We start from the raw sequence: 27229 nt of genomic DNA, 5'->3' as shown, positions 1-27229 counted from the left end.
CGATTTCAAACTGAACGGTGGGATATGTCTATTGACCAATAAAGAGTGACACAATATAGTAAACATGTGTGAGAAAACTCACAAGTAACCCGGATTTGTTAGCGCGACGGGGACATAAATTCAACCATTATCCGTGTACCAAGCAGTTACCAAAGTCATGGAGGTTGATAATTTCAACATATTGACTCTGTGGGAGGCTAAAGCACGAACCGGGACACACACACACACACACACACCAGGACATACAATATCCGTCGATTTCCAAATCATACATTTCGATATACAATGGTATGCTGTTATTTCATGTGGTTAATCAATTTCCAAAACATACATTTCGATATACAATGGTATGCTGTTATTTCATGTGGTTAACCGATGATATAGATGCGATGCGATCGACGCGGGTATACTCTGAAACCGGTTGTCGGTTTATATTTTCGTCACTGTTCGTTGTAATCAATTTCAAACTGTCGCCAATACAACAAATACCAAATTGATGCGTGTGTTTGTCAGATTTCAAAACGAAAATGATATTTTTACTTAGGTAAACATCACATCTCCAAGAGAAAATGGCGTTGTTACTCAGAGAAAGAAATATATTTCCAAACGAAAATGGTTTAGTACCCAGGGAAAAATATATTTCCAAGGGAAAAGGGTTTGTTACTCAGGGAAAAATATATTTCTAAACGAAAATGGTTTGTTGCCCCAGGAAAAAATATACTTCCAAGTGAAAAGGGTTTGTTGCTCAGGGAAAAAATATATTTCCAAGTGAAAATGGTTTGTTACCCAGGGAAAAAATATATTTCCAAGTGAAAAAGGTTTGTTGCTCAGGGTAAACGATGGATCGCCATGTGAAAATGTATTGTTACACTGGGTAAACGATAGATCTCCAAAGGAAAATGGTTTTGTTGTTCGGGTAACGGTGGATCTCCAGGTGATAATGATATTTTTTACTCTGGTGAGCGTCATGTAGCCAAAGGAAAATGTATTTTTACTTGGGTAAGTGTCGTGGGTTCAGTGTTTCCAGTGTCGTTGGTATTGTTAAACGTTGTCGTCGGTGGTCGTTGGTATACTATTACGAGGGTGAAAAGGATTTGCACGTCTTGTGCAGAGTATTGTGACAGTGAACATATTTTTGGTGCGACGAAACAAGATCGTTGTTCAAATGTGAATGCATGCATTTCGATTAGCGAGTTGCTGTACAAGAGAGAAGAGTCTACATTAGACCATGCTGTATGCTTCGATTAAAACCACAAGACCACCTGTAAATCTATTCGCACAACTCGATGACATTGATATAGTGTTACTAAAATTAATTATTACCTATTTACTCAACATAAAAATAACAATTCATGTCGTGGTAAGTAAGTTTCTTGAACTCGTGCTTGATGAAAACGAATGGTGACAAATATGCTTTTGTGTTTGAGTGAAAAAGAATTATTTAGAGTAGTGACAATTTGTGACCAACGAATGCAAATTGATCATGATATCACAATATACGCTTTCGTCAACATAACGACTTGGTGCAAGAGAAACAATTTCACGTTTTTTTCAATTAACAGATTCTCGAGACTTGTTACTTGTACGATGTACCGTTGGTGTGCAAACTATAACCACCATTTTGTATGATAGTATGTTTTAGTTGCATTGTTGTGAGGACAACCATACGATGACTCAGCACTTTTCGTTAGCAAAGTAAATTGTTTTGCGCGTTAGATTTGTGGAACGTAAGTCGAATACATAATCTTTTGTGGAAGTAACTGGATTACTGTGATGACATGGTAGGTATCTCAAGCAGTGACCATGGTTTTGATTTTGAAAGATGTCGCGATGTCGGTATAATGTTTTCTAAAAGTCAAACTCGGTCGGATATCATGAATGTGTAGGACTTACGATAAACATTGTACACATACAACTTTGTTACAAGAACTATGATATTTCTGTAAGTATTATAGTTGTCTGTTGGATTATTTGAATATTTAGATGCGTGACCATTCGTGTAAAAAAAGTTCTTGTGATACCAAAACAGTTTGTAGAGTCTAACCAACCGTTCTTTAGTTTCGTAGTGTGAGAATGTCGAGTGGAGTATTTCGTGTGATGTAAATATCTTTCATATTGGGGTCTGAAAAAGTCGCGGGGGTCATCAGTCGTATCATACAACGTAACTATTAGTTGACACAAACAAAATATTGAATGAAGACTCGCGTATTGTTTTCATAAGTCAAGAGATTGGAAATTGTTTTCTGTTACACTAAATTATTTTCCTCCTACGCTAACATAATTCGTATCTAGAAAAAACGATGCACACCGATGAAGCGACGTTGGTCAATATCCATAATGCGACGAGTGAGTAAAATAATCCTTGAGTTCGTAGTGATCCGATATACTCTCGTGTCACTCAAAAAACCTCCAATGTATTATACAGTGTGTGTAATTTTGTTGAAATGATTACGAAATAAATAATAATAATCCACGTCGGTGCTGTCGAGGCTTTAGCCTTAATCCGGTAAGTGATATTTTCAAATATGTGTGTCATTTTGACAACTCAAAGATGTTCTTTTAGTTCTTGGACCCAGAAAACCGATACTATAGTTGTGTACGCATAGAAAATTACTAGGAATTCAATTGCAACTAGAATTCGTGTTAGTAGTTACGTGTTTTTCTTTGATGGTGTGCGTTCTACAAATAATTCCAGTTTAACGAACTGGGATGCATTTAGCAAAATTCCTGCAATAAGCTTTTGTTATGGTAATGATAGCCAGTGGTTTCGTTTTATGATTACAATTACTTTAGAAGATTCAAATGATAATTTATGATCACGACTATGAACAACAATACAACCACATTTTTGTAGATTTCAGTGTAGCGCATATTTCGATTTTATTAATCTTAAGAGGTTTCTGTATTAGTCAAGTATAGTTGAATAGGAGGTACCTAGCAAACATATTCCAATTTGTTTTTTGTGATGATCAAAGTGTGTGTGTGCAATGGTGCGAACGGATTAAGCATTAATCAAACGGCGGTATGTCAATTCACCTAGTGTGATATCTTGACACCGGGTAATGCGCGAAAGTGTTTCAATTCTCACCGCAGATTCCGACAATAAAGTATTGTGCCGGTTATTGTTCAACAAAGGAAATTGTTGTTTCATCTTTAGTCTTGGTTACTGGAGCCAATTACATTTGTAAAATATTTCCTGATATCTACAATACCAAGGTTAAATAATTTTCCAATCAAGAACATTTTAGACACACATAGTTTACAACTCAATATGTTTATAACAGCGGTATTGAAAAGTTTGTTGCTGTCACAATAACCTTCACCACAACGCCGGGTCTAGTTAACACGAATAATTTATTAATCAAGTCATGATCAGCTATTGCATATGTCGAATCAATGCGAAGTATGTTTACAGCATGATAACTTTCGATATAACGCCCGCGTTCGATTGTAAGAAATGAATTCTCAACTACATTGATCAGACTTTCAAATCTCGTATAGTAAAACATATGCCAATCTCGAGTTGCGTGTACCGAGTAGTAATTACTTTATGTTGTAGAGTATGCCGAGTAGTAATTACTTTCACAGTTGAACAAAAAAAAAGACGAGTTGGTGGTATATGACTACAACCGAACTTGCTATGGATTTTAGATTGTAGCGATTGTATGTACTTGCGTAATCTTGACTACTTCCATACGGATACTGTTGAGTTGGTTGGGTAAGTTACAAACGGATTTACTTGACCAGGTTTTTTGCCATTGACTCTTTTGAGTATGGTAAGATGTTAAAATTTCGAGGCGTAATACTATTTCCATTAACTCAATTGTGCCAAAAAAAAAAACTCAGATAACTTGTTCAAGGTTTCTTTTGTTTCAAATCAACATGTGAATAATCAGTTATTGTGACAAGTTGAAATATCGTACCGAAGTTGTGCGTGGGAACAGTACGCGATTGTGTAAGTGTGAAGACAGCGAGATGGTGATCGTGTGAATAAATTAATCTGAAACGCATTGGGGTGAAAGTTTACCCAGTCTGTCTGGCAATCCTACTTCGAATCGCGATATGACAAAGTAGCTCGACATATTCCGATTCCGATTCAACTCATCGGATTGGAACTCGATCGCGTTATGTGCAAGCGGTGGTCAAGCTGGAAATGTTTTCAACAACGGACAATATTTCATTGATTGATTCTGTTGTATGTAGTAACACATTAAAATATCGCGATAGCATAGTGAAATTATTTACTGAAACTCTATTTGACAAACGGAAAACTGTGAATAGAGTTGTAAGGTTTCATTACTTGTTTCAAATCAATATGCATATAATCTCTAACTATGACTGGGTTGAAAGTCGGTAGTCATGTTTGTCAATCTATCTCAATTCAGACTATGTCAAGTCCAAATATTTCATTCTGGATTATTTGGATTTACCTTTAGTACATCTCGCGAGTGGATTTCTGACGCCGTACTATAACATTCTTAATAATACGGGTTCGAGGATTTTCATGATAGAGTTGACAAGTGATAAGATGTGAGTTTTTGTTAAGGGTTTGATTTCTCAATAATGAATACAATTATTATATGCGCATACTTGTGATTCTTGATTTTCATACAACTAGTTGGCATTGATTCTATAGGTGTGAAACAGCGGTGTGGAATGTGTGAATAATTCGATTCGGCTGAAAGTCGGTGTCGGTAATATTCAGGTTACGTACGATTCACAAGATCACGTTAAAAAGATTTCTCAAAATAATTAGAATTGTACCGAATTAACACATTCAAATACGAATCAACTCGGTTTGTGTAGTAAGTTTCATTTCAAGTTGACAAATTGACACATTACTTGTATATTCACATGATTCTTATCATACAACTAAAGTCCACCACTATTCCGGAGTGTCAAAACATATAGCGACCACCAGAAAGTGTCAAATTGTTGGTTTTCGAATCACCGTCTGCGATGGCTCTGTTATTCGTTACTTATTAAATCTTACCAGTGAAATCCAGTTTCGCGACTTACTGATTGTTGGTAACCGAATCGCCGTCTACGCCGGCTCCGTGACAAACTAATTACCAAAATATTACTTGTGCGTGATTCCTACCTCTGTAAATCCACACCACGAGAGATGGCTATGCCTGATGTGTTATCTTGTCAGCGATTGCGGGGTTCAGCGATTGCGGGGTTTTGCAAACTATTTCACACATTTTTGAAGTGTTAGTTTGTGAACGCGGTTATTGTTGATATTCGAATCGCCGTCTACGCCGGCTCTGCGGTAAACTAATTACCAAAATATTACCTTGGAAGTGATTCCTAGATTTAACAAACTATTTCGCACTGAATGGAATAGTGTAATAATCGATAGTAGCGACTGGCCGGGAAACAATTCAGCGCGCAGGTCATTCGAAATATAGGTCGCACTGCTTAATCCTCACAACAAGCCACGTTTCCGTTTGTGCGGTTATTGTTGGTGACTATTCAACACCACGCGAGAGATGGTTGAAAGTGCGCATCACGACCGCACCCATAAGAACACATGGCGAGTCACCAACACAATCTATACGCGAAAGTACGGCATGCGAAAGTACGATGTGCGAGAGATGCCTACACCCGAAAGTACGATATGCCGACGCAACCATAAGAACACATAGCGAATCACCAACACAGCCTATACGCGAAAGTACGACATGCGAAAGTACGATGTGCGAGAGATGCCTACACCCGAAAGTACGATATACCAACACGAGTTTTCAATACGAGTCGCCGCCGCAGCCTATACTTGAAAGTACGATGTGTGAGCGCGCCCATAAGAACACATTACGATGTGCGAGCGATAGGGGGGTCCAAAAGTACGATATGCCAACACGAGTTTTCATGGCACATCACCGACGCAGCCTATACCCGAAAGGGTACCATCACCAGAGATCCCATAAGAACACATGGCACATCACGAGCGGAAGGGGGGGGGGTCAAAAGGGTACCATCACCAACACGAGTTTTCATGGCACATCACCGACGCAGCCTATACCCGAAAGGGTACCATCACCAGAGATCCCATAAGAACACATGGCACATCACGAGCGGAAGGGGGGGTCAAAAGGGTACCATCACCAATACGAGTTTCCAGGCACCTCACCACCCCGCCCATAAGAACCCCTGCCACCCCCAGAGCGATCGACTACACTACTTGCGTCACAATACCAATGACCATGAGCAGAATAATTTTTATTTATTTTTGAAATCAGTACCGCGGTAGCTTTCGATTGATACCGATTTTCCACATTTGCGCTCAGCAAGCCAGTCCAAATAGCAGTGTTGGGATGACTTTAGTCATGACTTGACTCTAGTCACACTCGAGTCAACTTTTTCATATGACTTGACTTGACTCGAGTCACTTTGCAAAAATGAGTTGACTTGACTTGACTCGGTGCTTCAAAAATGTCAATTGACTCGTGACTCGAAGCAAAATGTACGAGTCAATTTCAAGTCATCAAGTAAACGGTAACGATTAAATCACCCTATCTTATGTATGTTGGGATTGTTCGCGGTACGTCGATGTCACTTGTGAGGGCAACCAGTCATTCACTGACCGCGAACGAAACAATCACAGCTTACGTTGTCGTAGTGGTAGATTAATCTAATAGCAACGTATATATGTTTCTTAGACGTCTCAGTGCTTACATTACGCATTGCTCACCTTTACCAACCCTCTTGTATAAATGAAATTGAACGAACATAGTTTATGCGTTAATATATTCTCGCGGGTGTGTAGATGGGTAGTGTACCATATCAATTTGTTTCGACTTCTCGAAGCTTCATATTCGATCCACTATTTTGTTTGATAATAACAGACTGTAGCATGTAGCTATACGCAGTTACTCACGCATTTTATTATAAGTTCTAAGCGTGCGTGAGCGATCAATGCCTTTTTGCATGTATATTTAACTTTGTATTCGTTATTTGATTCAAAATAAATGGCCAAACAATCCGTCTTCCACCCAGTTAGCAAAATGTAATGACTTTGCATCACCACTCATATTTCGAAAATTTGACTTGAATCGTGACTTGACTTGACTCGACTTGACTCGAGTCACGTTCGGAAATCAACTGACTTGACTTGACTCGAGTCAAAATGTGCAATGACTGGAGATGACTCGTGACTCGAAGGTAGTGACTTTTGATCCCAACACTGTCAAATAGTGCCCTAAAATGCTTTTTGTCAAATGAAAAGAATGACGTAACCCGATTGCAGTCACGCAGTGAGCCGTGAGATTTGCTTGGTCCACAGGCAGGACACTGCAGTGTGACTGTCCTAATCAATTTCGTTAACGTTTCGGTTTCATTCCCGATACACTATTCTATTTCAATATTTCCGTCATTAGATTTGAAGCAGGCGGAATCGATTCTTGCCAAGGTGATAGCGGTGGTCCCCTGGCCTGCCCTGTACCAAGCAACACATCGCTCTATGCCCTTCAAGGAATAACAAGCTACGGGATAGGCTGTGCCCTTGCCCGCAGACCAGGTGCCTATACAAGTGTCCGAAGTTATATTGCGTGGATTGTGCAACATACCAACGGAGAAGTAACCGTGATATCAGGACCTGATGCGGAGAATGGCACAAACAAGCACCAAGGAGTCACAATGCACTCCTGCTTCTGGCATGTGTTAGTACATTGTTGTGTACTACTCGTACTGTTGTTTGAATGAACTAATAACATATGCAATATGAACATACATGCAAATTGATAAAGTGCAAAAAAATTTGCAGTGGTGGCCTAACTTTCTCGCTGTGAGTTCTTACCGGTATAGATAATATATTAATATCACAGTTCGTGGGATTTCATGTATCGGAAAACGATTCCATCCGAACGTCGCGATATAAGTGTTCTTATCACTCATGAGTATCCTTTTTTGAATCTGTGTACGGGGTTATGAGTAGGGCTGGGCACAATGATTCGAGTACTCGAATCTGAATCGAGTATTAATTTTAATGATTCGAGTCGAGTAGTAAAAGACGAATTTTTCGAGTACTGATATTATACGCTTCTCGCCACTAAAAGTTAATTTATCATCAAAAATTATAGCGTCTATACTCTTTTCCACTGTGGAAGCCATGAAACCTTAATTGTCCGTATTGCAGCATAGAAAACAGGGCATGAAGTACAAGTACAAAGCTACGAACGTTACTGGAAATACCACATTTCCGAAGTCATGATCATCCCACAACATTGTCACAAAGTGCAATGGAATCGGGATGGTCGAAAAATACCAAGTATGGTTAATGTGATGGATAGCACGCATTATATTCTTTGTGGTGGCATAAAGAGGTACAAATTTGAACTTTAACATATTACATTCTGTTATGACGTCATAATGAGCGATACTCGAATACTCGACTCGACTCGAAGCAAAATACGTGATTCAGAATCGAATCACTCAGGTACTCGAAAATGCCCAGCCCTAGTTATGAGCTAGGCGGTAAATCTTGGAATGTCACTTTTTCCGCTTATGTTATGAATAAAATTTATAATTGACGATTGAATCGGTTTTTGCCGCCTGCGAAAGATATGTAGAATGTTGAACTCTTATATCGCCCCTGCATGCCCCTGCATTGCGATGCAATGTATCTCCGAGTCTCGTGCGACGAAGGTCAAGACGCATTTAGTCGTCTCACCTATAAATCACATCATTGTATAACCGATAATGGGTAAGTTTCCTCGTCAAGATGTAACTCGATCTAAAAGTGGATACTTGAACCGTTGAGCGCCGCCCTGCTCCTGACAAAGTCAGAAGTATATACATAGGCTATTCAGGTACCAAGTTTTTCTGGGGTTTTCCGGCTATGCCGTTTGTATGTGAAGAATATGAACGCCCGTTACATGACTTTTCCGCCAGGCGTTGGGCGCTACGCTATTGGCTGGACAAAAAATTGACGGTGCTGAGTGTGTGTGTATGCTTCCTTAGTCGATATTCTTGTGGTTACTTATCGACTCCACCATTAAAATTATTGCGATGGTACCAATGAAAATAAACTGATTTCATTCGTGTTCGAAGAGGTCTGTGGATATGCCCACTTTCATTCGTTACTCTCCATTGTATGCAGATAGACTTATCGAACCGAGGCTGCTGGCGTGCGAATATAGCAATTCCATTAAAGGAAATTAGTTCACAGTGCTGCTATAAAATAAATTGTGGATAGTAAAAAACTTCCGAACGCTTCCTAATTTATTTGCATAACCTCGAAATTTTACTACTGTATAATAGAATTTCCTTGCATGTGTCTGTAACAGGAACGGGAACATCGTTTGCTCAAATTCGTTACGCGGAGGTAGATATTATCGGCTTGTCTACCTGCAATAGCTGGTACTCCACCTACTCAGTAACAGTGACCAACGATCATATCTGCGCTGGGTAAGTCACCATTCAACTTTTACAGGATAATGTAGCTATATTCCCGGCATATATTATCATATAAGGTATATACCATAGGGGGCCAGGGGTGAGAAACTGGAGCTTTGAGCCATTTTTTTCATAGCAAGCGCGCAGCGAAAGTGCTAATGCTCAATCGCTTGCGCAACAATGGTCAATACGCTTGCGGTTTGCGCCGCTCCTCACTTGCTGCCTAGCTGCGGCATCTTGTCTCAGACGGCCTTGTTGCGTCACAATACCAATGACCATGAGCAGAATAATTTTTATTTATTTTTGCAATCAGTACCGCGGTAGCTTTCGATTGATACCGATTTACCACATTTGCGCTCAGCAAGCCAGTCCAAATAGCAGTGTTGGGATGACTTTAGTCATGACTTGACTCTAGTCACACTCGAGTCAACTTTTTCATATGACTTGACTTGACTCGAGTCACTTTGCAAAAATGAGTTGACTTGACTTGACTCGGTGCTTCAAAAATGTCAATTGACTCGTGACTCGAAGCAAAATGTACGAGTCAATTTCAAGTCATCAAGTAAACGGTAACGATTAAATCACCCTATCTTATGTATGTTGGGATTGTTCGCGGTACGTTGATGTCACTTGTGAGGGCAACCAGTCATTCACTGACCGCGAACGAAACAATCACAGCTTACGTTGTCGTAGTGGTAGATTAATCTAATAGCAACGTATATATGTTTCTTAGACGTCTCAGTGCTTACATTACGCATTGCTCACCTTTACCAACCCTCTTGTATAAATGAAATTGAACGAACATAGTTTATGCGTTAATATATTCTCGCGGGTGTGTAGATGGGTAGTGTGCCATATCAATTTGTTTCGACTTCTCGAAGCTTCATATTCGATCCACTATTTTGTTTGATAATAACAGACTGTAGCATGTAGCTATACGCAGTTACTCACGCATTTTATTATAAGTTCTAAGCGTGCGTGAGCGATCAATGCCTTTTTGCATGTATATTTAACTTTGTATTCGTTATTTGATTCAAAATAAATGGCCAAACAATCCGTCTTCCACCCAGTTAGCAAAATGTAATGACTTTGCATCACCACTCATATTTCGAAAATTTGACTTGAATCGTGACTTGACTTGACTCGACTTGACTCGAGTCACTTTCGGAAATCGACTGACTTGACTTGACTCGAGTCAAAATGTGCAATGACTGGAGATGACTCGTGACTCGAAGGTAGTGACTTTTGATCCCAACACTGTCAAATAGTGCCCTAAAATGCTTTTTGTCAAATGAAAAGAATGACGTAACCCGATTGCAGTCACGCAGTGAGCCGTGAGATTTGCTTGGTCCACAGGCAGGACACTGCAGTGTGACTGTCCTAATCAATTTCGTTAACGTTTCGGTTTCATTCCCGATACACTATTCTATTTCAATATTTCCGTCATTAGATTTGAAGCAGGCGGAATCGATTCTTGCCAAGGTGATAGCGGTGGTCCCCTGGCCTGCCCTGTACCAAGCAACACATCGCTCTATGCCCTTCAAGGAATAACAAGCTACGGGATAGGCTGTGCCCTTGCCCGCAGACCAGGTGCCTATACAAGTGTCCGAAGTTATATTGCGTGGATTGTGCAACATACCAACGGAGAAGTAACCGTGATATCAGGACCTGATGCGGAGAATGGCACAAACAAGCACCAAGGAGTCACAATGCACTCCTGCTTCTTGCATGTGTTAGTACATTGTTGTGTACTACTCGTACTGTTGTTTGAATGAACTAATAACATATGCAATATGAACATACATGCAAATTGATAAAGTGCAAAAAAATTTGCAGTGGTGGCCTAACTTTCTCGCTGTGAGTTCTTACCGGTATAGATAATATATTAATATCACAGTTCGTGGGATTTTATGTATCGGAAAACGATTCCATCCGAACGTCGCGATATAAGTGTTCTTATCACTCATGAGTATCCTTTTTTGAATCTGTGTACGGGGTTATGAGTAGGGCTGGGCACAATGATTCGAGTACTCGAATCTGAATCGAGTATTAATTTTAATGATTCGAGTCGAGTAGTAAAAGACGAATTTTTCGAGTACTGATATTATACGCTTCTCGCCACTAAAAGTTAATTTATCATCAAAAATTATAGCGTCTATACTCTTTTCCACTGTGGAAGCCATGAAACCTTAATTGTCCGTATTGCAGCATAGAAAACAGGGCATGAAGTACAAGTACAAAGCTACGAACGTTACTGGAAATACCACATTTCCGAAGTCATGATCATCCCACAACATTGTCACAAAGTGCAATGGAATCGGGATGGTCGAAAAATACCAAGTATGGTTAATGTGATGGATAGCACGCATTATATTCTTTGTGGTGGCATAAAGAGGTACAAATTTGAACTTTAACATATTACATTCTGTTATGACGTCATAATGAGCGATACTCGAATACTCGACTCGACTCGAAGCAAAATACGTGATTCAGAATCGAATCACTCAGGTACTCGAAAATGCCTAGCCCTAGTTATGAGCTAGGCGGTAAATCTTGGAATGTCACTTTTTCCGCTTATGTTATGAATAGGGCGGTTTTTTTTGACATGTCAAAATTTGTCAAAATTTTGTCAAAATTGTAGCGTTAGGTCAAAATTTGTCAAAATTGTTCATAAAGTCAAAAATTTTTTGACGTCTTTATTTCGTTTGTATTATAGATTTTGCAGTGTCTGTGAACGTATCATTTGAGATTTTACAGCTTGTAGTCTACTTTATAGGCCTACTGTTGTACACGGCGCATTGTCTGCTCATACTGAATCATCAACGGTCAATGGTCAACGTACCGCAATATCCTAACTGGGGCATCATTCTTATATTGAGAAGCGCATGATGAAAAATTGTAATAGACAACATTGTCAGAATGAAGCAACATATTGCGTCACCAGTAGTGTATGCACATTGCACAACTTGAGTGTTGTCAGCCAACTGCTGCTGTTGAACGTCCTTGGCAAGTAAGGACATGCACTTTTTACACAAGAATATAGGAAAGTATCTCTCGTTGTACTACAATTTTTTTAAATTATTTCCGCCATAATACGTATTGCAACCACTGGAATTCTTCATAGAGCCAGATTTCGTTAAAATATTGTTTTCTATATGTACAAAGTCGCCTGTTTCTAAGCCAAAACGTTTTTTCAGGCCAAACTACTTCGTTGGGACAGCCAGTTACAACCGGAAATGTAGATAACTGGTACAATTTTGACATTATTTGGGAAAACACCTAATTTGCATACGTTAGGTCAAAATTTGGTCAAAATTCAGTTTTTTTAGGTCAAAAAAAGTCAAAATTTTGAATTTTTAGGTCAAAATTTTCTTTTTTTTAGGTCAAAAAAAAACCGCCCTAGTTATGAATAAAATTTATAATTGACGATTGAATCGGTTTTTGCCGCCTGCGAAAGATATGTAGAATGTTGATCTCTTATATCGCCCCTGCATGCCCCTGCATTGCGATGCAATGTATCTCCGAGTCTCGTGCGACGAAGGTCAAGACGCATTTAGTCGTCTCACCTATAAATCACATCATTGTATAACCGATAATGGGTAAGTTTTCTCGTCAAGATGTAACTCGATCTAAAAGTGGATACTTGAACCGTTGAGCGCCGCCCTGCTCCTGACTAGGGCTGGGCATTTTCGAGTACCTGAGTGATTCGATTCTGAATCACGTATTTTGCTTCGAGTCGAGTCGAGTATTCGAGTATCGCTCATTATGACGTCATAACAGAATGTAATATGTTAAAGTTCAAATTTGTACCTCTTTATGCCACCACAAAGAATATAATGCGTGCTATCCATCACATTAACCATACTTGGTATTTTTCGACCATCCCGATTCCATTGCACTTTGTGACAATGTTGTGGGATGATCATGACTTCGGAAATGTGGTATTTCCAGTAACGTTCGTAGCTTTGTACTTGTACTTCATGCCCTGTTTTCTATGCTGCAATACGGACAATTAAGGTTTCATGGCTTCCACAGTGGAAAAGAGTATAGACGGTATAATTTTTGATGATAAATTAACTTTTAGTGGCGAGAAGCGTATAATATCAGTACTCGAAAAATTCGTCTTTTACTACTCGACTCGAATCATTAAAATTAATACTCGATTCAGATTCGAGTACTCGAATCATTGTGCCCAGCCCTACTCCTGACAAAGTCAGAAGTATATAGGCTACATAGGCTATTCAGGTACCAAGTTTTTCTGGGGTTTTCCGGCTATGCCGTTTGTATGTGAAGAATATGAACGCCCGTGTTTTGAATCAACCATAGACGTAGGGTTGCATTGCATTTTAAACAGATGATTGTTTAAAACATTTTGTCTAAAACATGTTTTAAACAGCGTTTTGAACAAAGGCCTTTAAAAAATTGTCTTTTATAAGTTTTTGTATAATTATGCCATAATTGCCGACGCACACGATATGGAATGGTTGGAACCCTCGAAATAGTCGGTTCGACAGCTATCGTACGTAGACATAGATCATTGCTAGGGAATGAATGTTCTGATTATGATGCCCGCCGACCGGAAACATGCTGCATGACGATGCAGTCCTGGTTGAGAATATTTTTGGTCCGTATATGACAGGGGTTGGAACCCTATTTTGTCAAAGGAGCTATATTTACCCTATATTTTTAATTGTAAATGTCATTCAACTATGACGTCACAACTGAATATTCGTGACGGCATGGCTTAAAAAAATACAGCACGGGCCTTGTTTTAAACGTGTTTGTTTTAGATAGATTTTTGTTTTAAATGCAACCCTAGATAGACCACGCAGTCACTGCGGAAGAGAGGCTTGTTTTGAAACATTTCAGAATAAAGGTGATCTGTTGTTCATCCGCGCGTCCATTGACAGCTCTTTGCAATCGAGTCTCTTTCAGCCCCTTTCCATTGTAATTTAACTTCCTGACAATACAGATAGAGATGATTCCGGATCCGAATTTTGTAACTTAAGACTTGGCTACCTCATAAATCGTTGAAATCTTGCGAATCAAGAATGGCGGATAAGATTTTGACAATGTGTGGCTCCATCTCTTGTATAGTGTCTTGAGAACAGAAACAATTGTCAATTACGTCACCGATTTCCTGAATACTTTCATCCATGTCCTGGAAATATGCAAGGATATATATAGGGATGATCATCAGAGGCGGTGAAAGTATAGTCAGCGTTGGTATTCAAGCAGAAGTGGCTATTTCCAAAACATATTTCTAAGACAGGCAACTAGGAAAAGTAAATGAAGTTCTTAAACCAAGTCAATTCTAAAAGTAGATTAGAAAGATCGCATACTTTTAGAAGGTAATCGAAGGTGACCCCTTTCGAAATTGCAAGATGCATCTTCGCGACTATAACTATAACCCTAACCTATAGCTGGAATTTTCGAAAACATATTTAGTTACCATGATTCAGGGGATGCTTCGACCAGCTGTTATGACAATTTCACCCATAAAAATGGCGCAAACATATTCCAAAACTACTTTTCCATAATCCAAAGTTTATAAAATTTTAATTTATTTGTTTTGTTAGCCCGTAGTGGAGCATATACTTGGAATTTGTTCATTCCCCCTCCCTCCGACAGGGAATGATTGCCCCAAATTGGGAACCTCTGGGTTTTACATGTTATCGCCGGCTCTATGAGTGCAAATAGCAATAATATCTGACAGGTGTTAAATATTAATACTATCAACCAGGGTTGTAATGACTCGCGTCATGAATCGACTCGAATCAGACTCGAGTTGCGAGTTTTCGGTAACTGGACTTGACTCGAGTCATTTAAAAAAATGAGAAATGACTAAACTCGATTCGAGTCAATTTGTGTATCGACTCGACTTGGAGTCGAGTCATTGCTCATGACTGGGACCAAGTCATATGACTCGAGACTGGGTCTACCAAGACGTACATTTCGTTGTGTTGTATTTAAAAGAATAGTCAAGTTATCACACTATTATTATTTCGTCTCCAGTACTGGTATTCTTGAAATTGCTACCAGAAACTATTAAAAGTTAGAAAACTTAGTATATTGTGTTTGTTTTGCGGTATTCATGGTGTTTGTCGACTACTATGGTCATTTACACCAGGCCGATATTCTTCATTTTTATTCCGTAACTGCCGACTCGTAGCACGGCCCACTTCTAGGTTTTTTGTAAGACACCGCATACGCGGATGAGGTGGCGAGGAGGAGCCTAGATAAACCCACAACACTTAGGTATTGGAATTCTGAAGTCGACCTCGGTCGGACTCGATCCCGGAACCTATTGGTGTTGCAGCCGCGGATTATAGCACTGCGCTATCTCGCCATATCATCTCGGTATATTATGAATGCGAACCATTCGATATCACTGAGCAGAGTACTAAAAGGGGGGGGGTTCACATGGCATTAACTCGGATCTGAACAGTTAACACAATGACTTGGACTCGAACTCGAGTCAAAACACTATGACTCGGACTCGACACTCTACTCCGTGACTTGGACTCGGACTTGACTCGGTGTTGAATTGAAAATGACTCGACTTGACTCGAGTCAAAACTATAAAAGTGAGATTGACTTGTGACTCGGAACCTTGCTACTTGGTTACAACTCTGCTATCAACCTTGCCTATTGACTGGTTTCGCCAAAATCGAGTGGGGTAATACGAACATGATGAATGATTTTCTATATTTTCGTGCAACTTTCTGTCAAATTCGAACCATCAGCAATGCGAAATTATCACTGGGGTTGGACAAGGCCTATATGAACTCAATTCCGGACTATGACGTAAAACTATTAGCAATATCATTGCGAACGCTTCTGTCAGGTGCTTGTTTCGGTCACCCAAATACATGAGAATGATTACATGCTGTCACTTACCAGGAAGTGATAGGTCAAAGAAGTAAACACGTCCACTAGCTCTCGGAAGTCGTCGTCGACGACCTAAAACAACGATTTACGTGTCAAATATGCTGCAAATTCCCTTTCCATGGGTGAGTCACATACAGTCGCTAAAATAATAAGTATCAGAAGGAATGTGGACTATTCTACCGCCTTATATTAGACAACTAACCTGGTAGGTTATTTGTCTATACTTATACGCTGCCTGGCACCTCATCTTTACACCGTGCCTGTGACAACGGGGCATTCCTTGCTTGGGTGCTGCTAGTATGGACAAGGAGGCACTTTGACCACTGCCAAAGCTACAATATCAGGTTCCTCGTATCATTGCTAAAGTGCTAAAGAACGACCAACAAATCGCCACTCAAAATCAATGGTGTCTTAGACGTGAGAGACATGAGAAATCTAGAAATTGCCAAGTCTGTGTATTAGTCCTATTGCGGCGATTGCCCACAGAATTTAACCTCGTAACATAAAGCAAAGCGTTTAAGTTTATATTACACGCACGTCCTAGTCGTCCACGGTCCTATTATCCTATATCTTCCGAACGAATTACAAGTGAACGCGTCTCCCTACAGTATGACGGATCAAAATTGTGGACTAGTATTTCGCCGGGATATCCGACGGTCGAGGAGCATGTCAACTGTCCAGTTGTCCTCATGCATGACAACATACAAGCAGATTCTGCTGCCTAATACAGACTGCATGTAGTTTGGCGTTCGAGATTACCGTACGACGATCTGACATACATATTTGGTCTGCCGACACATGTCATTTAATTTTCGTTGCTTATCCGTTTTTGTGTTCAGTTATTTTAATTCTGTGTGAATTCCTATAACTTATAAAATCTGGGCCAAGGTGGAAGTTTGATGGTAAGACTACATCTATTCGTTTCGACTCATTCCAATATTTTCATATCATTGCTATCTTGTATTGTTTCGAAATTGTTAATGAACCGAACTAAACTGAATGATGCGGAAATGGAAGAGAGAGAGAGAGAAAGAATTCTTTTATTCGTCAAACCATGAAAATCAGTATGGGGAATGTCCACAGACTAACACGTGCACTATTGACATACTTTTTTTATTTACCTAAATATATATTACATGGTAGACTGGGAAACCCGATATGACCGAAGTCTTCGTGGCTGGAGTCACTCAAGCATCAGTCGATATCAGAGGAGCAAGTATAAGGAAAAAAAACAAAAGCAAAGAACACTAGTGATTCCATTGTTCACAGTGTGTTTAGAAAATAACTATCCAGAGGTGGTCAAAGTAGTCAAGAAAGCTACTCAAGTAGAAGTAGAAGTAGCGACGAGAAAATCTACTCACGTACGAGTAGAAGTACTTCTTTCATAAGCAACCTAAAACTAGTTAAAGTAGAAGTAGAATTGACTGACTTTGAATCTACTCAAGTAAGCAAGTAGTTGTGAGAAGGATCGTGATTCGTTCGCATGGACTGTCAAAAGCTGCAAGTGGAGCTATGCGGAAGGTGTAGAGGGCTTGATTCATATTGATACATCCCGGGAGGTGTCAATTTAACAGAATAAGTAGTCGTCCACATCATGGGATGTAAATGAGAGTGTTGACATGGAAATGCGATGCTTGCTTTTAATCTTCAACATGTTTGTTTTCCAGACAAAAGAACTGAAACTGTAATTAGAACTCAACGAATAATACTCGTAATTGAAAGAAAAATGCAAACACGACTTCTAAAAAGCGGAAAATATATTTTATGTCTTTTGTCCAGAAAGTTTCAACCGTGGTCTGCTAAAACAGGTCTAACGTTTAAAAAAGTCAAAGTTCACTTTTCCAGATTAGGGCACGTCATGGGCTGCTAGTTATAATTAGGGCTGGGCAAAATCGAGTAGCTGAGTGATTCGATTCTGAATCACGTAATATGCTTCGAGTCGAGTCGAGTAATCGAGTATCACTCATTATGACGTCATAACTGAATGTAATGAGTCAAAGTTCAAATATGTACCGTTTATGCCACCATAAAGAATATAATGCCTCTTATACATCTGATAAATGATACTTTGGTATTATTTTGTCTATCCGATTTCATTCCACTTGGTGACAATTCTGTGGCATAATCATGATTTTGGAAATGTGCTACGTCCAGTAACTTTCGTAGCTTTGTACTATATGTTTCATATGCTACGATACCGCCAATCAAGGTTTCAAGGCTTCAACAGTGAAAATGAGTATTGAAACTATAATTCTCGTTGATAAATTAACTTTCAGTGGCGACGAGCGTATAATTTCAGTACTCGAAAAATTCGTATTTCACTACTCGACTCGAATCATTAAAATTAACACTCGATTCAGATTCGAGTACTCGAATCATTTTGCCCAGCCCTAGTTATAATAGGTAATTGCTAGATTGCGAGACGATGGTTTCAAACGTTATGGGGGGCCATACTTACTGGGATGAAATATTTGATATAGGCGACAATGCGGTGTGAACGGAACCACGCAACCCGATATCTAAATTATATTCAGCGATACTTTCGTTAAAACATATTTGTCACTCCATATCTACTGTGCGCGTAGCACAACGAAAATTCTGGCAGCCCGGCACAGCCCCGAACTTTCTTAGGCTATCTTTTTTTAATGGGGGATTAAACTGCTTCTACTTGACAAACTGAAAATAGCGGAAAGTAAGTAAGTAGCTCACAAAATATTACGAAGTTGAAGTAGAAGTAGCGAATAAAAGATCTACTTGACCAGAAGTAGTGGATAACTACTTGAGTACTTCGGAAAAGTAGAAGTACTTCGTTACTGACCACCTCTGGCTATATCCTTATCATGCAAGCGGAGTTTTTTAAATAGCCAGTTCACATGATACTTATTTCTTTGTGATATGTGTTAATACTTGCTTAAATTAATATCGCATACTTAATCAGCGTGTATTTAGCCCTCACTGTTAGAAAAATTGGTAAATTTTACATCTATTTAACTGGTAAATAAGTATACCAACTCATTAGTAACGATAATTACCAGACATTTCTGGTATACTGTTAGAGAAATTGGTAAATTTTACATCTCTTTAACTGGTAAACCAGTATACCAACTCATAATTACCAGTGATTTCTGGTAAATTTACTGTTAAAGCAGGCGGATGTTGAGAACGTCAGATGGGTGAGCAGGTCATGATGGTGGGATTACAATGTAATCGATGGTGACTTTTGGCGAATAGGCGAGATAGGCAGCGACAGCAACAGGCCTAGTGCGCACTATACTATCGCTTAGTATATGTATATTTGGATAGAGTTGTAAACTAATATGAGATTATTTGATACTTGCAGTAGATGAACACATTTATCCCGAAAAATCCGGTATAATTTAGAACAACCTTTGTTTTTCAGTGGAATGCTCTAACCAAGCCTAACCTAAGGCCTATATAGTCTTTGTCAGGATTATAGGAGACATAACTGTATACGTTGACGTAAGAATTAGGTTTATCATGTTTCAACCGCCATTCGGATTTCTATGAATGCCGGGGACCTTTTGCGTCAGAAGTAATACAGCGGGATCATTGCCCCGACGCCAGCTGCGAGCATTCTCGGTAAATCACTCTCCCCGCGCAACCGCTCATTGGTCTCGTTTTGCCAGACAGCATTGTTGACGTAGACCAATCGCAGTCAGCCGTGAGAGTAGGGCACTATGATGTAATAATTGCGCTGGGCGTGCGTGTGCGTTGGTTTGATACACTCGAGTCGCTCTCAGGCATTGCGCGCGAATATGTAACATAGTCAATTCGTTTCAGTCTATTTGTTGCAGTTGCAATCTCGTATTTAGACTGGATGCTGGTGAGCAGAGATATCAAGCCATGCTTTTTTTACCTATATATAGATGGATGAAGAGCTGGAATGATTTTAATTTAGTTCATTTATATTCAAGTGACCATGTTTAGCTACCGGTATGTGAAGCATCTGTACTTACTTACAGGCACCTAGCCAGCCGGAAAATAAGGGCTTGGGATTTGAAATGAGATGAGGGGCTTCGATTCTTTTTACGAATTTACTAATATAGCATCAATTCATTACTGACTTATTGAATTGCAACTGAATATTAGCGTCAGAATTGTCATTTCTTAAGTATGGAGTTTTGCATTGATACTTGTGAAGCTACTAATTTTTGTTAGTCCACGTCTGCTTGTGGTAATTATGGTAATTCGATTTTCAGTGATTTTCGATATCGACTCAAATTTTCCTATTTTAATATGTCAAGCTTTCTATGGTATAACCCATGTACTTGGTCTTTTTACAGTCAAATTAGAAATGGAGAAGTATGTTTGTGTAATCCTAGCCGATCAAACTACTGATGTGCATGAGGAAGTCATTTCCCATCTTATTAAAGTTGAAGTTGGGAACATGAAAAAAGCTCAATTTTTAGAGCCAGTCGATTTGGACGGTGTATTGCCTCCCATACGTGTCTGTTAATGAATCAAAGTCGGAGAAAGTAAAGCACATAATGTCAAGATTTTCACTTCTATCAGAATGGGAAGATTATAAAGAATATCCTTCCTCTGTCGGGATGCACGACCTGCTCTGTGCATTCTTTGGAGAACCAACGTTCAAATTATTCAAACATATGGTAAGGACAATGCAAGGCTGCTCTTATTACTATGTACTTCGCTAGTATTCACCAGTCCTAGAAGTGAGATGCATGTCAGATGCATTAGGCACTGGCAAATAACTCATTTTGAAAACAACATTTGAAGTAATTTGAAACAAAGGATAAAATCTTTATAGTGAAAAAATGGAAGAATGAATATTAATAACATAATTCATTCACAAGTCCTATGTTTTCATTACTCATTTTACAACCCGCTGTCAGGTGCTAAAGAGTGTTCGTAATTTGGGCCACGAAAATATGGTAACCCTATATAAGACATTACTTCTACGTCTATACTTGAGTAGCAGCACCGACTACTCTATCACTTCTGTTTATTTTTAGGCACAGTCCTCTACAAGTCTAAGGAGTTTGTAATAACTGCGGAGAGAAGCCCAATATTTTCGACCAACAAATAACTGCGGAGAGAAGCGCAATATTTTCGACCAACAACTTCTGCGTCGTATTCTACGTGTTTAACATGGAGTATCCGCAAGAGCTGATAGCTACTCTGGAATTCATACAAAGGTAAGCTGAGTGAGAGTGAAACCAATGTGAGCAGCAGTACCAGCGAAGCACTATTAATTTAAAATCGTGTGCCTCTTTTAGTTTGCATTCAAGCGATTTTAATATCTTAACATAGCAGTAAGGAAGTGACAAAATAGCATCATCTAACTTAGTTATCATACCAACAGACCCACCCGAATATGTTTAATTATTATTCACGCGTCCTATATTTTCCAAGGCAACATCTCACTAAGCGATATCTGTAAATCTGATTACGTGGGCAGGGAGAAAATAAAAATTTTATAGCAATATATTAGCAATTCCAGATATTATTGACCAATTCAATCATGAATTGTAGAATATTTTCGCGCCTGGCGCAATCCGGCAATTGGAACTCACCCACTATAGTCGCTTATCAGTAGCGTTGAAAACTTATATCCTGACAGGGGGTCTGGGGGAAGAAGCCTCCCAGAAGTTAAGTTCGCATTATATTATCAACATAAAATAATTCTTCTGGGTCAGATTGAATTTATCTTAGGAAATACCATGTACATAGTTTTGTAGTTATATGTTTATTAGATATATCTTTCATTTATCACAGGATCTTTGCTGAGATATCTGACGACGGGTCGCGGTCGAGTGTGATAAAGAAAAAGAATGTGCTCATCAAGGTCAAGCAACTGATGACTGCACACCAGAAATGCAATGACTTGGGCGATTTTTTTTGACCTAAAAACAAGATTTGATATGTTTTGACTTTAAAAACCTAATTTTGACCTGACGTATCCGAACTATCTGTCCTTACGAAGTATTTTGGCCTGAAAAAGACTTTCTTATTTTTACATGAAACGAAATCTGGCCCTATGAAGAATTCCAGTTGTTACTAAAATTTGTTTTAGTTCAATGAAAGATACTTTACTACATTGTCTATAAAGTAGGCCACAACGTGAAAAATGTCAAATGATAAGTTCACCAACAGTCCAAATATCTGCAATACAAACGTAATGCAGGTTGCAAAAAATTTTTGACTTCGTAAACAATTTTGACAAAATTTTGACTTTTTTTGACATGTCAAAAATGAATCGCCCTAGTAATGACTGAAATTTCAAAATCGTGGAAATAAATGCTTCGAGCTGCAACATTTAATTAATTCACAGAAGGATGAGAAGAGCATCAGAAAACCTAAAGCCAATAAATGCATCAGGCGCTATGGGCTGTGACTTCAGTACCAGATTTACTAGTGGCGTAATTTACCAGAATCCTGGTAATCAAGAGGACCAGTACTAGATTTACTAGTAGCGTAACTTACCAGAATTCTGGTAATCAAGAGGACCAGGATTTACTAGTAGCGTAATTTACCAGAAACTTTTAGTATCAAAAGGTTACTAGAGCTGGTAAAACTGCTGCCCAGTCTGAGACTGGTAAAGTGACCTGAATTTTTCTAACAGTGCTGCGTCGAAATCAAATGCGAACTAATTCCACATTTCACCACTGACGGAAGCTCCTCTTCCAATGAGTTACAAAAAACTTTAAATTCGTGGTAAAACGAGACCTCTATAATTGGATTTATTCAGTACCAATCCCGTCCGTGTCAGTTTATCGAATGATTATGATGCAGATAAGACTCTATGCCGCTGCACGCCTGCTCACTACGGAAAACGGAATTTTACATAGTTTACATAACTCTATGTAGAATACCTCTGTGACCACGTCGCTGCCGCGACTCAGTCCTAGTAATCTTGAAATATGCACCGCGACGTAACGTAGGAATGATCTTGATCTGAAAACAGAGAGATTTTTGAAGATGCTGACGCGTCGGGTCACCACCAATATAACTACATTTCATAATCCGCTCAGCAAGACACACTATATGTACAATGCGACACATAAGACACAATGCCATGTAATGAAGGGGAGTTGGCGTACAGGATATATCAACGGTCATAGAGTTTTAGGGGTACCCAGACCAATTCTAGGCAGTAGGCCTATAACATTTCGAAGCGTCAAATGTTGATTTCGGATTCTTTTCGTCTGTGCCGATCGCTCTTACGGCGACAAAAAGCCGATGAAACCGGAATGACCGCGCACAAAGAAGCGAATGCATGGAAAAAGCGTCCAAAGAACGACATCAGTCGAATAAAGATAAAGATCGAATACTGTTACTTACATCAGGGCACTAGGCCAAGGTGTGTTAATCTATATAACATCCATCTCGACCTTGATGATTTTTTAAAGCACGTCAAAGAACAGCGGCGTAAGGGGGATGCCAATACACCTACTGTACTGTCGAAACTCGACCAGGGATTTCCAGCTTCGATGGCGATGGATGTTCCAACTACGCCAATGCCCCCACTTTTAGTCGTAATAATCAATTAAATGACGACGAGCAACGACATCTCAGTTTTTGACTCTGATCCGCTTGGAATGGACTGGTATAGCATATATATCTGTTTTGTATCACTTTTACGTAGCTTTTCCAGAACATTTTATTGTCCATTTAGATCAGTTGTTCATAGCCTTTTTGGATGTCGGATCCGTATTTCAAACTTTAGAGTACGTATGGAGCTGCATGGAAACACAAGAGTAGGCTACTTGTAAATGTAATGACAATTTAAAGGTAGTTACTAACTGTTAGCCTACCTCTGGATCTCACTATCATCTAATTCAAAAGCCAAAATGACCCTTTTTCTTAGTCAACCCACGAAAGTCTAGCTGCAAAAGCGTGAAAGTTCGACATCGAGCCGAATAGTTGACCTTTTTCTTTAAGTCAACCAGCCGGGGATTAGGCTACAGTTTGTATGCTCATTATTCGGTTCACAAAATTTGGGGGGCGATGATCGGTGTGGAGCTTGAAAAGGGGGCGATGAGTCAAAAAAGGTCGGGAACCAGTGATTTAGATCTTCGATTCTGGCCAAAGGTATTGGCACTGGGCAGTGCCGTTTTTGGTTATTGTCACCTTAAATATCAGAAGGTCAAACGCAATAGGTCAGAATTAATTAGGCCAAAGACTTGTGCAATATGAGCAGAGGTGGTCAAAGTAGTCAAGAAAGCTACTCAAGTAGAAGTGGAAGTAGCGACGAAAATATCTACTCAAGTACAAGTAGAAGTACTTCTTTCATGAGCAACCTAAAACTACTTGAAGTAGAAGTAGAATTGACTGACTTTAAAAGTACTCAAGTAAGTAAGTAGTTGTGAAAACGATCCTGATTGGATGGATTATAAAAAGGTGCCAATTGAGCTATGTGATGGGTGACGAGCTTGATTCATATTGATGCATACCAGCAGGTATCCAATTTTCGATAGCATAAGCATTCGTTCACGTCATGGGGTGAAAATGATAGTATTGATAAGGAAATGCGATACTAATCCTCTGTTTTCTCGAACAACGCGTTTTGGAAAATAGCATGGTATGGCGCCATCCCCCTATAAGGCCCGTAGTTTAGTCGAAGAGCAATATGGAGAAGTTGTATAGGATACGGTTTAAACACTTTGCGCGATTAGTAAACGGTAATAAAAAATATGGCGGACCGTAAAAATACCATATTGTGTAGCTTCATTTCCTGAAATTAAAGGCATTACTGCACTTGCTTTTATACTTCAACATGTATGTTATTCGGACAAAAGAACTGATATCAATTATAACTCAAAGTATATGATACTGGGAATTGAAAGTGAAATATAAATACTACTTCTAAAAGCAGAATATGTATTTCATGTTTTTAGTCGAGAAAGTTTCAAAGGTGGTATGCTAAATCAGCTCTAATACTCAAAAAAAGTCAAAGTCCACTCTTCCAGATTAGGACACGCCATGGACATATATATGCTTGATTACGATATGACAAGAAAATGCTAGATTGCGAAACATCAGTTTCAAACGTTATGATGAGCCATATATACTGTGATGAATTATTTCATATGGGTGAAGGGCGACAATGTGGTGTGAACGGAACCACGCCAACCCTCCACCTAAATTATATTCACCGATGCTTTCGTGAAATCATACTGGTCACTCCGTATCCACTGCGCGCGAAGCGCGACGAAAATTCTTTGCTTTACTAAACTTTTATGAAAATTTAATGTTAATACTCCGTGAAAACAGTTCCGAAATTCCTCAGGCTATCTTCCTGATTGAAAGATTGAACTACTTCTACTTGACAAACTGAAAATAGCGAAAAGTAAGTAAGTAGATCACAAAATATTAAGAAGTAGAAGTAGAAGTAGCGAAAATCAGATTTACTTGAGTAAGTACCAGAAGTAGAGGAAAACTAATTGAGTACTTCGAAAAAGTAGAAGTACTTCGTTACTGACCACCTCTGAATATGAGACATATAAAAGTTATACGTAGCAGATAACACATACTTATATGCTACTAGATTCCGCAAGCCTCTACAAAGAAACTGCATTTGCATATTTTATACTGCTATTTGTGTTGAATCGAAATATGACAAACAACTTACCCTTTGGAGTTTTCGGTCAAACTGCGACGGGTAATAATAAATGACACAAGATGTATCTGTAGCAGTGTGTAGAATATGACTGGATCGTTAAAGAGAAACCACAAAGTGCTTGTCAAGCCATGCTCTGCACGAACATTCTTCACAGATTCATCATACATCTGCAAGTAGTCGCTAGCTTCATAGCTTATTTCCTTGGAATTCTCTTGTGAAGTATTGCCAAAATAACGGAAAATAGACAATATTAAAGAGTCGTATTCCATCGCTGTGTATCGCAAATATTTTGCTCTATGAAATACCTTGCCGATATATCATACAGTCGCTTATAATAAGTAATTGTGAGTTTACTTTACTCTCGAATCGCATTGTGACGAAAGAATGGCACAATCGAAGAGATATTAGAATTTGGGTTCCCAACATTTTTTTGGTCGCGAGACAACTTCCGATTTGAAAATGATCCGCGACCCATATCTATGTGGCAAAACTCTTTATTAAACAAAGACCCGCACCTTCTCCCAAATACAGCACTCATGGCCTATTTGGTAACCTGATACAGGGATATCAAGAAAGTTTCAAGATATCCCTGATCTGATTACTAAAAAAGACCAGCGCGTTCGTCCATACCTACTCATGACTTATTTTATTAGGTAAGCTGATGAAATTTTTAAAAGAAGTCTGCACCTTTTCGAATTCCAGAAAAAAGGCAAACATTCGATCGCTCTTGACAAAATATAATCACAGAAGTTCCTTTACGCTAGATGGTGTATTATTACCTGTAAAATTATATAATGTTCGCTATCGTGCTTGGGCTTACAATTTACATTAGCAACTAGTCATCAATCATCGTCACCTATGATAGTGCCTATGTAGGTGTAACCAATTGGCCAAATAGCAAACGAAGCTACTGTTAGAATAAGATGTTAGGAAAAATACTTCGTTTCATATTATGCAATGCATTCCAGTACTTTACGGGCAAGAACTGTACGCAAGCCGGCAAGCGGCATAAGCTTCAGGTGCAGTGGTGGCTGTCAGCCTGGCAGAGTGCGTTGTCACTCATCGAGCGGGTTTAACCCCTGTTGCCGCAAGAACATCACCGTTTTGCTCATTGCTAATAACTCACAAACGTAACGAGAGTAGCGCGTGCGGTGATAACTAAACTTAATAGGGGGAAATGCATGATTCAGTCGGCCGCGCGCAATGCTATTGTGCATTGTTATACGAAAGTTACCGGTACCTATAGTCCTGATTGGAATCGCTGGCCATTTTGCTTGATATATCAGGTGAGCAGCGATTATTTTCCAAGTTGAAGTAATTCAATAAAAAATATTAAAA

The 27229-nt window shown here is 39.2% G+C and overlaps 2 protein-coding genes across 4 annotated transcripts in view; one reads left to right on the top strand and one right to left on the bottom strand.

Annotated features, from left to right (window-relative positions):
* The window catches only part of LOC145433965 (trypsin-like), a 32654-nt gene extending 18367 nt beyond the window's left edge, over positions 1 to 14287 (top strand). The window contains exons 6-8 of one of the 2 annotated variants that reach the window (XM_080311222.1): positions 7380 to 7661; positions 9288 to 9408; positions 10847 to 14287. In XM_080311222.1, the coding sequence (XP_080167348.1) occupies positions 7380 to 7661; positions 9288 to 9357 (352 nt within the window). In that variant the 3' untranslated portion in view covers positions 9358 to 9408; positions 10847 to 14287. Of the gene's footprint in view, positions 1 to 7379; positions 7662 to 9287; positions 9409 to 10846 lie in introns of those variants that run through there. The other variant, XM_080311221.1, reaches the window with a different exon arrangement.
* On the bottom strand, positions 14233 to 26231 carry LOC145433968 (uncharacterized). Of its 2 annotated transcripts, none has more exons than XM_080311225.1 (5): positions 25901 to 26231; positions 23142 to 23223; positions 16297 to 16359; positions 14416 to 14496; positions 14233 to 14356 (listed from the first exon to the last, which is right to left on the bottom strand). In XM_080311225.1, the coding sequence occupies exons 1-5, from the start codon at positions 26158 to 26160 to the stop codon at positions 14285 to 14287; spliced, it is 558 nt and encodes a 185-aa protein (XP_080167351.1). In that variant the 5' UTR covers positions 26161 to 26231; the 3' UTR covers positions 14233 to 14284. The 2 variants fall into 2 exon arrangements, with proteins under 2 accessions (XP_080167351.1, XP_080167352.1); XM_080311226.1 differs by having other exon boundaries at positions 14416 to 14557; positions 25901 to 26227.
* Between the last annotated feature and the right edge of the window lie 998 nt (positions 26232 to 27229).

This window comes from Botryllus schlosseri, chromosome 2, assembly GCF_051294905.1.
Source record: "Botryllus schlosseri isolate E-star chromosome 2, Bs_hap1, whole genome shotgun sequence".
Classification (NCBI taxonomy): Eukaryota; Metazoa; Chordata; class Ascidiacea; order Stolidobranchia; family Styelidae; genus Botryllus; species Botryllus schlosseri.
This window is presented reverse-complemented; position numbering and strand designations above follow the sequence as displayed.